Source organism: Lissotriton helveticus, chromosome 1_1 (assembly GCF_964261635.1).
Source record: "Lissotriton helveticus chromosome 1_1, aLisHel1.1, whole genome shotgun sequence".
NCBI lineage: Eukaryota > Metazoa > Chordata > Amphibia > Caudata > Salamandridae > Lissotriton > Lissotriton helveticus.
This window is the reverse complement of record NC_136057.1, coordinates 439,223,777-439,236,346: the sequence shown is the minus strand read 5'-3', so window position 1 is coordinate 439,236,346 and position 12,570 is coordinate 439,223,777. Positions and strand designations below refer to the sequence as shown.

Genomic DNA, 12,570 nt, shown 5'->3' with positions numbered 1-12,570 from the left:
CCCTTCCCGATGAAGAGTAACCCGAAGTGCACTGGGGTACAAACAGAATTGTTAGATACTGAAATAGAAATATTAAACGCTTCTTTATTGATTCGCTCATAAGTTTAAGTCTAAGATTGATTATTTCTACTAAAGAAGTTGTTTAGTGAAATATGAATTTGTGGAATTGCCTGGTGGCGGCAACTTCAATTTGAGCTGTGCACCATGTGACATGCACAAACTTAGGCAATAGGAAAAACATTTTGACAAAGGTTGCTTGGTGAGGTAAAAACACAAACTCTTACTTACACAGTTTATCATCTAGGGCCGGCCGCACTGATCGCTGACCTGGAGGGTGGCACCAACCTTTGGGGGAGGAGCTGTGTTTAGCAATAATTTATGATTTAAAAGCACCTGCTGCAGAGTTCCTTGTGCATCCAGCTTTCAGGCAAGAAACAAAATACACAATAACACTTGTGGTTAAGGTTCCTGCTACAGCGAGAGATCGTTGATGTGTCTTGTGGCAGTTTTGATTTGCCATAAAGTAATGCAGAGGGTTAATATGCCTACTGCAAAGAACAGATCTGTATTTTATGTGGATAACCGGGTGGATTGGAAAAACAGCCTTTATCAGCGCTTTAAAACAAATGAAATGTATATGAGAGAAGGGCGATGGAGAGATGAGGGGGCACTTTTACTGGCTGGTAGTGAGGGAATCAGAGGAGGAGGTCATGGGTAGGGGGTGCCGATGAAAATTGTCGCACCAGGCGCCACCAGCACTAAAGCCGTCCCTGTTATCAAGTGCTGTAGAAATTCATCCCACTAATACAATTTTGCACCTGCTAATTTCTATGTTTTGCAGATGAACTTCCGAAAGTGAAAATCTTTATAGTTTTGTGAAGTTAATAAAGTTTCGGAAAAATATCACAAAATCTGCAGAAGTCCTTTAACTTCTAACACACCTTAGGCAGACGCTGCCGCATTTCTGTGTCTGTTTTCCTTTGTGCACATGATTCTGCAGAGGACTGTGGATTCTGAAAAGGGATTGTGACGCGGACGACATTTGAGAGGATAATGGCTTGATTAACTACTGCTAATATTCACTTCTTCAAGTCTAGTCTTCAACATTAATCTTAGTTGTCACCTCCTAAAGCCATGAGCTTCTTCTATTGAATTGGTACTAAACAGGATGCCTCAGCCAGTTGGAAGTTAGTTTGCATAAGCATCATAGCTTGATCTATTTGGAAAACAATTTGAAGATTTAGCAGGGCTCTTTCAATACAAGGTTGCCTGACCTAAGGGAGAGAATTCATGTATGCAAATTACAGTTACTGGTTTGCACATAAATAGAATATGCATATACCATTAAATATATTCAGTGTACGATGATTGGGTCATTATTTAATAACATATCCAAACTTCAAGAAAACAGAAACTGCAATAAATTACATATTTAACACTAAGGCCCAACATCTTCTTGGTCAAGGAACCGGCCGACCCCCAGTGGGCGGTCCTGACCAACTAATTAGGATGGGACCCAACACTGTTCGGTTGCATGCCTATACTTTACAATGGGAGCATGTATTCCGGCCGGAATACATGCTCTCATTGTAAAATAGGAGCTGCAGTTCAAACCTGCATCCCGTGGCAGGCACCACAAGGGGTGCAGGGATCAACTAGGGGGCACCTATGGTGCCCCCTCGGCCTACAACAGGAGGCTTTGTACCCATGGGGGCCTTGCTGGGGGCCCCCAAAGTTGAACCCCGACAGCCTTTCTGTATCGGAAAGGCCAGCACAGAGAGGCTGTCAGAATCCGACATAGTAAGCCCTCGGGCAGAAAGAGCCACCCGAGGGCGTATATTTATGCATCATGTATATAATTATGAAGCCTCTTACAAGCCAATGGAAAGAAAGTCCAGCCACTCTGGTACAATGGTTTACGAATCCAATTTTATTTGAGAAAACAAAGATAACACATTTCGACCCCAAGAGGTCTCAGTCGTATATAGCTTCCTGTTCATGTTTCATAAATATAAATAATTAAAATAAACCCAGACTATAAATTACAAGAAAAAGAAAATGAAGACAGGATTATTCTGAACCAGCAAGCTTGACAACCATAAGTTAGCCTCATCGCTGCTTGAGAGTTTCCCCTGCTGTGCTGGACAGCAATGAAAACGGGTGTGGTCATGACGAGCTCAGCTCGTCATGAGCACCTGAGAGGTATATGCCATGACGAGCTGAGCTCGTCATGAGCATGGAAGGGGTTAAATAAGTATGTTTTTTTATAAGGAAATAAAATAAGGAAATTATCACCAAGATATCTTTGAAAATTAACCTCAAATAAACACAATCTCCAAAACCATTTAGCTAATAAAGTTGTAACAATAGCAAATCACATTTTTTAACAGAAAAAAATCAAACACCTAGACCAAAAAATACCACAACATCTCATTTGTAAGTATAAAAGAGCAATAAAAGTAATACAATTAAAAAAATGATATTAGATCAAAATAATATTAGTTTAATTTAATAGTTGTTTCACTATTCTATGCTCCACAGGTAAAAAGTAGGAACGTGGGACATATATCAAATCTCAGAAACAAAAACGTTTAATAAATCATTACAATATACTTACAGCAGAGAAAGTACAAACAGTGGGAACACATAATGGAAATTTATTAAATACTACTCTAATGCATGTTGTGGGAGGGCTACAACAAACAAACTGTTGAAACCGTTAAGGAGCACAATCATCCCCCACACATTTCTGAAATTGAAGTCAGATATCTACAGCAAGACCACAGGGAGAACTAGAATGAGCTCACAAGAATCAATATGAACATATTTTTATAATATATCACCCAGTCTTCCCGATTATACTACAGGTCAACTCCCGTCTATACCTTAATTAAAAAGACTTATAGTCACAACTAGAAAAGCAACCCCAAAAAAAACCTTCTGTTCCAGAAAGATTTGAGGATATACATTTCTACTAAGAGTAATGCACAACAATGAAACTTTCCTTTTGTATGACATTACCAATCATGAATAGAGAAAAATCATATTTGATGTTAGCAAGAACCCACTAAAATTAACTTAGAGCAGCAAGTGCATGGTGTACGGCATATTTACACTAATCTACATAATTAATCAAGAATACTACAACACAAATATACGGTTATAGATATACCCACATACAGCTCAAGGGTGTTATCATAATTAAGGCTCTGGTTTTCCGTTTAAACGGATATTTACATATAAATTCAGATGGAAAACTATTTTATCCTTTGTCTGTATTTATATTTAGAAACAGGAAAATACTAGCAAATCTTGCCGCGCTGCTGTGCTCCAGCCGAGTTGACTCCCCACGTCCCTCACCTACAGGGCCTTACAGCTTGTGATTTGCTGCAAATTATTTCCAATTAGGGTCTTTTTTAACCTGCTGCCATGCCCCTGAGCCAATCATGGTCGGATCCAGGCATCACTGTGTGGCAGTGTCAACAGTTATCCGGCCCACCCTCTTACCTTTTGCCCTTTATTTTTGGGGTTCATCCCCCTACTTCCTCCTTTTTTTTACCTGCACTGTGACCATCCTGTTTGCTGCCCCTGCTCTTCACTAGCCATCTCTGGGGCTCAGCCACTCGAGTGAGCTATGCGCGAGCCCATCGCCATTTGAAGCCAAAGGTACGTGTATTTCACTGACATTTGTACTCTCTGGGGGACAGTTGAATGGCAGCTTCACAGTCTACTTGCAGGGGCTGGAGTGTTTGCTGGAAATGTGGCCGTGTTGTTCTTGCTGTGCAGTACACTGTGTACGTGTCACTTAATCTCCCTGTGCCTACCAAAAATGAATGTGTCCTTGTGTTACATAATTGGTGCTCATGTAAAGCGCTCCAATACCTCCGGACCGAGTTTTCGCTATATAAATCTGCAACAACAACAACGTGTGGCTGCAAGAACAATCCAGCCACAAACTCGGCAAACACTCCAGCCAGTGCATCTTCACAGTCCAGAGAAGTTTATGGCGGCTTCACAGTCTACTCACAGGTGCTGGCGTGTTTGCCGAGTGTGTGTCTAGGTTGTTCTTGCAGTGCAGTACATGGTGTACGTGCCACTAAAGCTCCCCGAGCCTACCAAAAATGAATGTGTCCTTGTGTTACGTAATTGGTGCTCGGGTAAAGCGCTCCGAAACGTATGGGTCAGGTGTGCACTATATAAATCTGCAACAACAACAACGTGTGGCTGCAAGAACAATCCAGCCACAAACTCGGAAAACCCTTAAGCCGCTGCGTGTTCACAGCCAAGGGAAGCTTTATTAATTTGTGGATTTTTAGTCTTTTGAAATTAATATTTTTACATTTTTTAGAAGCCACCCTCTGTACAAGTGAGGGCCCATTCTTCATATCTGTTAGCTGCACACAACTAAGGCAGGTCTCTGCAAAAGAGTACATATGATGAGAATCAGTTTCTCCATGATGGCCCCTTCTATATCTCATGGCAGCTGCCACGTTGTAACTGCACTTAAAGGCTATGGTAAGTACATGACTGAGGCTGATTTCCCCAAACTGACACTATTGTAAATTCATATTAGATTAAAATGAGAATATAAATTGTGGTAGTACAGAGCTGTTGATAGCCTCATAAATCATTAGTGAAATATGTGTCAGAATAATAACATCTTATTAAAATGTAAAAACACCTATCTAGGAAAAATTATATTTTGACTGCAAGTGCGACTTTCATGCCATTTAATGTAGCACTTTAATATCTTTTGTGTTAAAACATAATAAATGCTTTAACTAAATTCAGGTGATAAATATGTCTAGTGAATTAGATTTTTCATTTAAGCGGATATTTAAAACTATTGATCTATGCAAACATATTTTTGGCATCTGCAATTCTACTGTGCTGGCTTCTCTCTGCTTCTTGAAAACTAGAAACCGAATTAGGTATCTTGAAAGGCTTGGACATATTTTGATAAATAAGATGCTAGAAATTATTTGCAACTAAAAATGTACATATCTATATCCAATTCCGCAGTACAGGTAAAGGCTGAGTGTTTTGTCCTGGTCACATGCAGTGTTTTAAAATCAACCCAATGGGTGCTTAATCGTTGAATCCTTACATTTATAGAGATGGGCTGCAAACCTAAGGTCATTGATGATTACATACTGGAGTATGCAGAATTTGAATCTGTGTCCCTTAAAGGTATAAAAATGTTCACCTGCAAGTCATGTTGAACAACTTTTGACATTGAAAACAGGGCAGCGGAAAATATCAAAACGCACCTGAGGAGTAAAACTCCAGTCATAAAGAAGGCCCGTATGGAGCAAATGACCTTGGAGCAGTGCACAACTCATGCACGCCAGACTGATGATCCAAATGGAGAGCTGATTAAGGAATGCAATGTCCAAGGGCGGTTGTTGTGATTCAATGGTTCAGCTGGTGTGAGGGAGCAGTAAGACTTTTGGAAATATGGCACTACTTCCTTTCTTTTAGTAGACAAAGAAGAAGCCACTGGTTCCTAAATGGATCACATATAAAAAACTACTCCGCCTCAACAATGCAAACCACCAATCTGTCTATGTGAAGTTACATTTCATTGTTAAAACTGTCACTGGTATTATCAACATTCAGAAGAAGCTGGAGTCAGAAGAAACACATGTCCACCAAATATATGCAGTCATAGATGTTGACACGGTTTTGGCATTGGAGCAAGACTATACACAAGACCCAATGATCACCACTTTATAGCAAAATTTACCACAAAAATAAGCAAATGCCCTAATAAAAGAGATGATTACTTTTAAATATGCATTGAAAAACAAGTGGGATGCCGTCCTAGCTAGGAACATAACAGGGCAAATGAGTTACAGCTGTTTTTGGAAATAGGTTACAATCTTGGATCTGTTCATGAAAGTTCAATTTAGTCAAGATTTCAATGATTACAAAGATTTATTCATGTTGGTTGGAGCTTCTGATGACACAATGAATGTTGTTGAAGAAGAATTGAACAAATATTTAATGCATAATATTCCACAAAAAGAGATCTGTGCAACTACGTACTGGCGTTCTCAGAAGCAAGATGTGGCCAAGATTGTGTAATCTTTCTTTGAATCTTTTGGCCATTACAGTATCATCAACAAATATTGAACTGGTTTACAGTGGTCTTCATCTCATTAACAAACCAGAAAGAGCCTCAATGTCCTTAAAGTCTTTTGAAATGCACATGTGCTTGTATAACAATGGCTAAGTTTTCAGATGAATGTGTCATGTTAACCAATATTAACCGAGTGCATGTGTGCATTGTCTATTTAACCCCTTCCCTGCGGGACTAATTCCCCCGCGGTGTGGGGGGCAAGGGGGCTGCGTGCGGCGCCGTGGTGCTCATGACGAGATCAGCTCATCACACGGCACAGCAGAGCTGTGCCAATGACAAGCTGAGCACGTCACGACTCCGCCCGCTCAATGGAACGCCCCGCACAGGAGGGGAATAATTTTCTCGTGGGCGTTCCAGAGTGGTTATGAAGAGCTCAGTCCGTCATAAGCACAGCTCCACTGTGCCTCATGACGAGCTGAGCTCTTCATAAGCGCCGAAAGGATTAGGTAAATGTGGAAAAATACTAGCTGCAGCATCGTCTTTTGATTGCAGCAAAAATTAATGTAGATAAATACAAATAAAATGCCCCAAAAATAAACATGGATAAATACAGAAGGAAATGGCAAAATAATAAATACCATAAAACAGGGAGCCCTAATTATAATCAAAGTATATGGAGACTTCTCCAAAAATCCACACTAAGCCAAATTTGCCCATATAATTACAAATTAACTGCCGTTTAATTTTTCCTAGTAGCTGAAGTAGCAAAACAATATAACCTATGAATAGAATGACGCTGCTACCAAAGACATGAACCCAAAGTAACTCCCCTAACAGACTATTTTGAAGCGCAGCTCGACTGCATCAGTAGGTACCTGGACTTCTATGCTGCCACTTGCCTGAGGCCTCCAGTTCCTGCTTGTTCTAGCCTGATCCTGTGACACCGTAGCTGCCCGGGCTTTCCCACTCAAGTTTTTTCCGCCAACAGAAGCCCTACTCACCCAGGACCTACTTGATGAAGGCTGCAGTGCAAGTGCCCTTCTAACGCACCGAAGGCGTGCCAATGGCAAGCCCGTCTGCACCTGTCTGCGTCTGGACCTCACCAAATGCAATGGCCCCTGGCCCTCCTGCCCCCGGAGGATACACCATCTCCAAGCTCTACACCCTTGACACCTGATGCTGCAAAAAACACAGCCACGGTACTGATCGAAACTCCACGGCTGTACTTTTCACCAGCACCATCTACCACTTCACCTGCCACAGCACACACATCAAACCACCGACCAGCTCCAGCCTGAACACACCACCTGAGCAAAAACACCAATTGCTTGTGCTCTCCGGATATCGCCACCGCGATACCCGAAGGATACAAGATCATCTACCGCAACCTAGCATTGGGATTGCCATCATTCACAAGGAATCTATCCAAAGCACCACCATAAATAAAGACATCACACAAGCCATGGAAAAACTCATCTACCGACTCCAAACAGATAGCAAAACCACCATCAGGGGAATCCTCACCTTCCGTCCTCCAGGACCACATCCAGACTTCTGCAACTTCATCGCCGACTTTATCGTCCCTCTCCTCATAGACTCCAATAACTACATTTTCCTCTGCGACCTCAACTTCCATCTTGATGACCACGATGACATCAACACTAGCAACATCCTTGACAGTATGATCAACATTGGACTCACCCAACTCATCCACGGCCCCATGCACACCACAGGCCACATGCTAGAACCCATCTTCATCTCCAGCGACCCTGTCAGGTACAGCCACACCACGGAACTCACATGGACTGACCACTCTATTGTCAACTACAGCATCACCAGCTCACGGATTTCCACCCCCAGTTTGACCAACGCACACTACCGATGCTGTATCAAAGGACACATAGATCAACACCCTCTACACCACCCACCCCATCTCTTACAACAACCCAGACCAGAATATCAGAAACTTCAACAATTAGATCACCAATGGCACTGCCAGGGTCACTCCCATTGGCAATAACACACACAGAAAGTCCACTAAGCAGTCTAGATGATACACTGAATACCTCACGACCAATAAATGATTTTGTAAACAATTAGAAAGGAGATTGCACAGGAGCAAGGACATCACTGACAAGACCACCTTCAAGACACCCCCCCAACCTCTACCACAGACAGTTGAAAGAATCAAAGAAATAGCATTAGTCTCATGCATCGAATCAAGCTGCAATAACAGCAGAGAACTCTTCAGCATCTTCAAATAATTATCTAACCCCTCACTGCAACAAACAACATTACCTTTTCACAGGAACTCTGCAACAACCTTGCAAACTTCTTCAACAACAAGATAGCTAACATCTATAGGCACTACAAACCCCAAGCCAATTCCCCAAACTTCTTCAAGCAACACAATGACCGCGCTACCACTACAGGCATCTGACTAACCGAATGGAGCCACTTGCTCACAGGAAACCGCCTCCTTCGTGAACTCGGACCACTCAGGGGCCACTACCAACCCATGCCCTCACCACAGCCATAATCAACCATGCATTCACCACTTTGGTCAACATCTCAGTTGCCACTGCCACCTTACCTGAGGACTGGAAACACGCAGAAGTCAACGCCCTACTAAAGAAACTATCAGCCGACCCCAGCAAACTCAACAACTACTGACCAATCTCCCTACTCCTGCACCAAGCCAAACGATTAGAAAAAGCCATGAACCAACAATTCTCTTCACATCTGGAATGTAACATCCTACTTAACTCCTTCCAATGCGGATTCCTCCGCAACCACATATCAGAGACAGCCCTCATTGTGGCTACCTGCGACATCCAAGCCCCATTTGACCGAGGAGAGACTGCAGCTCCGATCCTCCTAGACCTCTTGGCAACCTTCGATATGGTCTCCCACAACACACTCATCACAAGGCTACACAACATAGCCGTACATGGAGCTGCTTTCAGATGGATTTCCTCTTTCCTCACCGGAAAAACGCAAAAAGTCTGCTTTCTCCCTTCACCTCAGAACCCAAATAAATCATCTTTGGAGTACCCCAATGATCCTCGCTCAGCCCCACCCTCTGCAACACTTATATGACACCTCTGGCTAGCATCGCCAAAATCTACGGATTCAACATCATATCTTATGCCGATGGCACACAACTCATCCTCCCCCTCTCTGAAGACACCACCAACAAGACCAACTTTCACAACTGCATGACAGACATCAGCAACTGGATGAAGGACAAGGGTCACCTCATTGCATCTAATATGTCAGTCATCCCAAAGACAGGCCTCGTATAGTCCAGGAGGCAGGGCACATTATATTATATGTGTGGGAATATACGTGCAAGCATATATTGCGCTGTGGCAGCATTCTAAACGTAATTCTCCTACACGTGACTGACGGTCATCGGATAACATGGGTGGCATGTAAGCATTACCTATATGTCCAGCTGCATGATGGCCTGGCCAATTACTTTTGTGTTTCAAAGACCGTGTTTTTTAACCCCAGACATGATGGTGGTGTTGAGGTTTAACCAGCATATAGCTAGGTGGCACTTTAGATAGTATCCACCAAGTTAACCCAGTGTTCTTGTGCCTTGGCGGGCTTTTTCGAAGGTTTGCCGCCAAGACAGAAGTCTGACCTTATGCTGGGGAGTGTGTGCCGCTCCCAGGAATCAGAGACAAAGACCTGGGTGAGCAGGAGGTGACACCTCTGCCCACAAAGGATGGCTAGTGATTAGACCGGTGTGGCGGTGAGCCTCAAAGGCTTCACTGGTGCCACTGAACAAAGGAACTTGTCCCCGAATCAAGGACAAAGCCTCCCCCTGCCACAGGCACTGTTATTCAATTCAATTCAATTCAAGAAAAAATGTATTTAGTTATCACAACCGTAAAGCATTATACTAAAGATAAATTATTTGTTTTAAAATCAATTTCCATAATTTAAAACTAAGATACATTAAAAACAATTTAAAATTAAAAAGTTTTTTACAGTTCATCCATATTGCCAACTCATTTATAGCCTAGTTCGCTTTGTTGTATCTTCTTTACATAAGAGGTTGTTAATCAAAGTAAGAAATGTAACCCCTTGGCAAATAAGAATAGTTGACGCGCCCCCAACCAACTAGTCACAGTTTGTCTACAGGTGCAGATGTTAAGATCCATTAAGATTGGTTTTAAAAGTCTCATTCTTGCTTCCTTAAAAGAGGGGCAAACGCACATCAGGTGACATAAAGATTCGGTGCGGTATCCATATAAACAGCAGTGTTCATTTGTGAATTTTCCTTTCCATGATTATCGCAGATCCTTTGTTTCATATTCTCCAAACCGATACTTCATAAAGCTGTTTTTTAAAAACAAGCAAAAATGAGCCTCCATACAAGCTTGCAGTTTTAGTTTGACATAAGAGTTTATAACTGTCCAGGAATCACCATCGGACTCGGCACACCGTCTGACTAGCGCTTTCATAACACGCATTGTTGATGACATACCACACTCCCGGGGCTGCGCCGCTGCGAGAGTGGCGACGGCAGTGGCCCGACCCATACATTGGACGGCTACACCCTCCAGTCACTCGGGGGACACCCCCCACCCCCATTGGGGCCCCACTGCGCAGGCGACCCATACATTCCTGAGTCCCGGCCCTCCCCGCTTGCATACCCCGCGAGACACGACTGACACGCTGATTCAGATTTCTACCTCTTCGGCACTACGGTGAACTCTGCATGAACCAATCCCTACCTGCCTCTTATGAACCCCACGTCCCTGTTTTGTAGTTAATTGTTGATACAGATACATACTCAACTGGACCATGTCCGTGCGCATACATCGTCGCGCTTTATGCTACTTCCCGCCATTGGGTACGCACGGATGGGACAGCCGAAGTCTGGGCCCCCCGTCTAGAAACTGAGAAGCAGAACAATTTTACATTTGGAGGTTACACGCCCCATCTGCACTAGGTCGCTGAACACCCTCTAAGCTCCCTCGAACGGCGCCGTGCCAGTCACAATGTCACCCCGCACAGATATGTTCGCAGATACGACACATTGGTAGTGATGGACGCGGCAGACACCGCAGCTATAAACGAAGGTAGCATCAGCGCAACCACCTCGAGACACTACGCACATGTCAAAAAAACAAAACCCACAGACCACACAATTACTAGATATCAAGTGTATACAAGTCATGTTGTACTGCGCAATGTTGATTTACGCTGCCGGACCCCAGGGTTGCCGGAAATACAGCTGTGTATATACATTCTGTGAGCCACAAAGTTCATTACCTGCAGCTGGCCCGGCTGGGTTGTAAGCTATGGAGCTGTGTACACTGTATGCTGGACAATAAAGGTCTCTTTAAAAAAACAAACAAAAAAAAAAAAATAACTGTCCAGGAATGTTTGTGTTTTACCAAGGCTCTTTTATCTTCGACAAGGGACATATTGTTTGCAGCACAATTACACGTTTTATTAAAAGCTGCCCTTTCCATCTTACTATCCCATGCCTCTTGTATGTCTAAAGTTGTTAATGCTGATTGTAAAAACTCGCCCCATGTGTGCGATTTTTGCAAAACCAACTGAGCCTTTATTTCGGACCAGCAAAGGCTATTCCGTGAGCCAGGATCTGCTGCACGGAAATTCCAGCATCATTTTATAAAAACCGATTGACTCTGGATTTTCTGGTTTTGTCTGAAGATGGTTTAAAACTTCACATTCCCGGCCATGCCATATTTCCAACCCATATGCAAGAGCAGGGATTAATTGTGAGGCCATTACTTTCAAAAGATGACTATATGATGGGCAACTCAGTTTTTGTTTCAGTTGTTTGTAAGCAAAAATTAGCGATTGTGCTCTTGCTTCCATTGTTCTTTTCTGTTCCTTAAATGACATGCCTCGACCTGTGATGTATTCCTATAGGTACTGTATCGATTCCCCTATTCCTGACCCTGGTTTGGTTAATAATTAACTAGCAGCCATCCAACGGTGCAAAAACCGTTATCTGATTAAGCCACACGACGGCACAGAAGCGCGTTATCTGATTAGGTCATACCGCATGCCATCTAATTAGACAAGCGATATTCCTCCAGCCCCTGATAAGGCATACGGAGTTCTCAAAACAAATCAAACCTACAGCGACCTGGGAAATTCCCATAGCCATTGTTTTGATTTCACCGAGAACTTCAGCAAAAGAATGTGCGAACGAGCCCGTTCATATGACATCCTTATTGACGTATATATGTCCATCCTTACGTCAATCTCGGCACCTTTCAGGTATAAATATTACCGACATTGCCTTAAGCAAACACATGCGGTGGTGACGAGATCGGAGCAGCGAGACGTGCTGAGGAGCCCAGCAGAGAGCGAAGCCCACAGACGCTGCCCCGCCTTCCTGACGCGCTGAGAACGAGACGCTGCCTTTCTCCTGCCGAGAAATCCAGCTCCGGTGCTTCCAAGCAGCCCTCGCAGGCAGCTGGAATATCAAGACC

General features: G+C 43.3%; 1 protein-coding gene across 1 annotated transcript in view; it reads left to right on the top strand.

The window, feature by feature from the left end:
* The first annotated feature begins 7,544 nt into the window (after nt 1-7,544).
* Nucleotides 7,545-12,570, top strand: part of LOC144762376 (endogenous retrovirus group PABLB member 1 Env polyprotein-like) — a 35,179-nt gene continuing 30,153 nt past the window's right edge. Inside the window, exon 1 of the mRNA XM_078647549.1 lies at nt 7,545-7,761. Within this exon, the coding sequence (XP_078503675.1) occupies nt 7,545-7,761 (217 nt within the window). The remainder of the gene's footprint in view (nt 7,762-12,570) is intronic.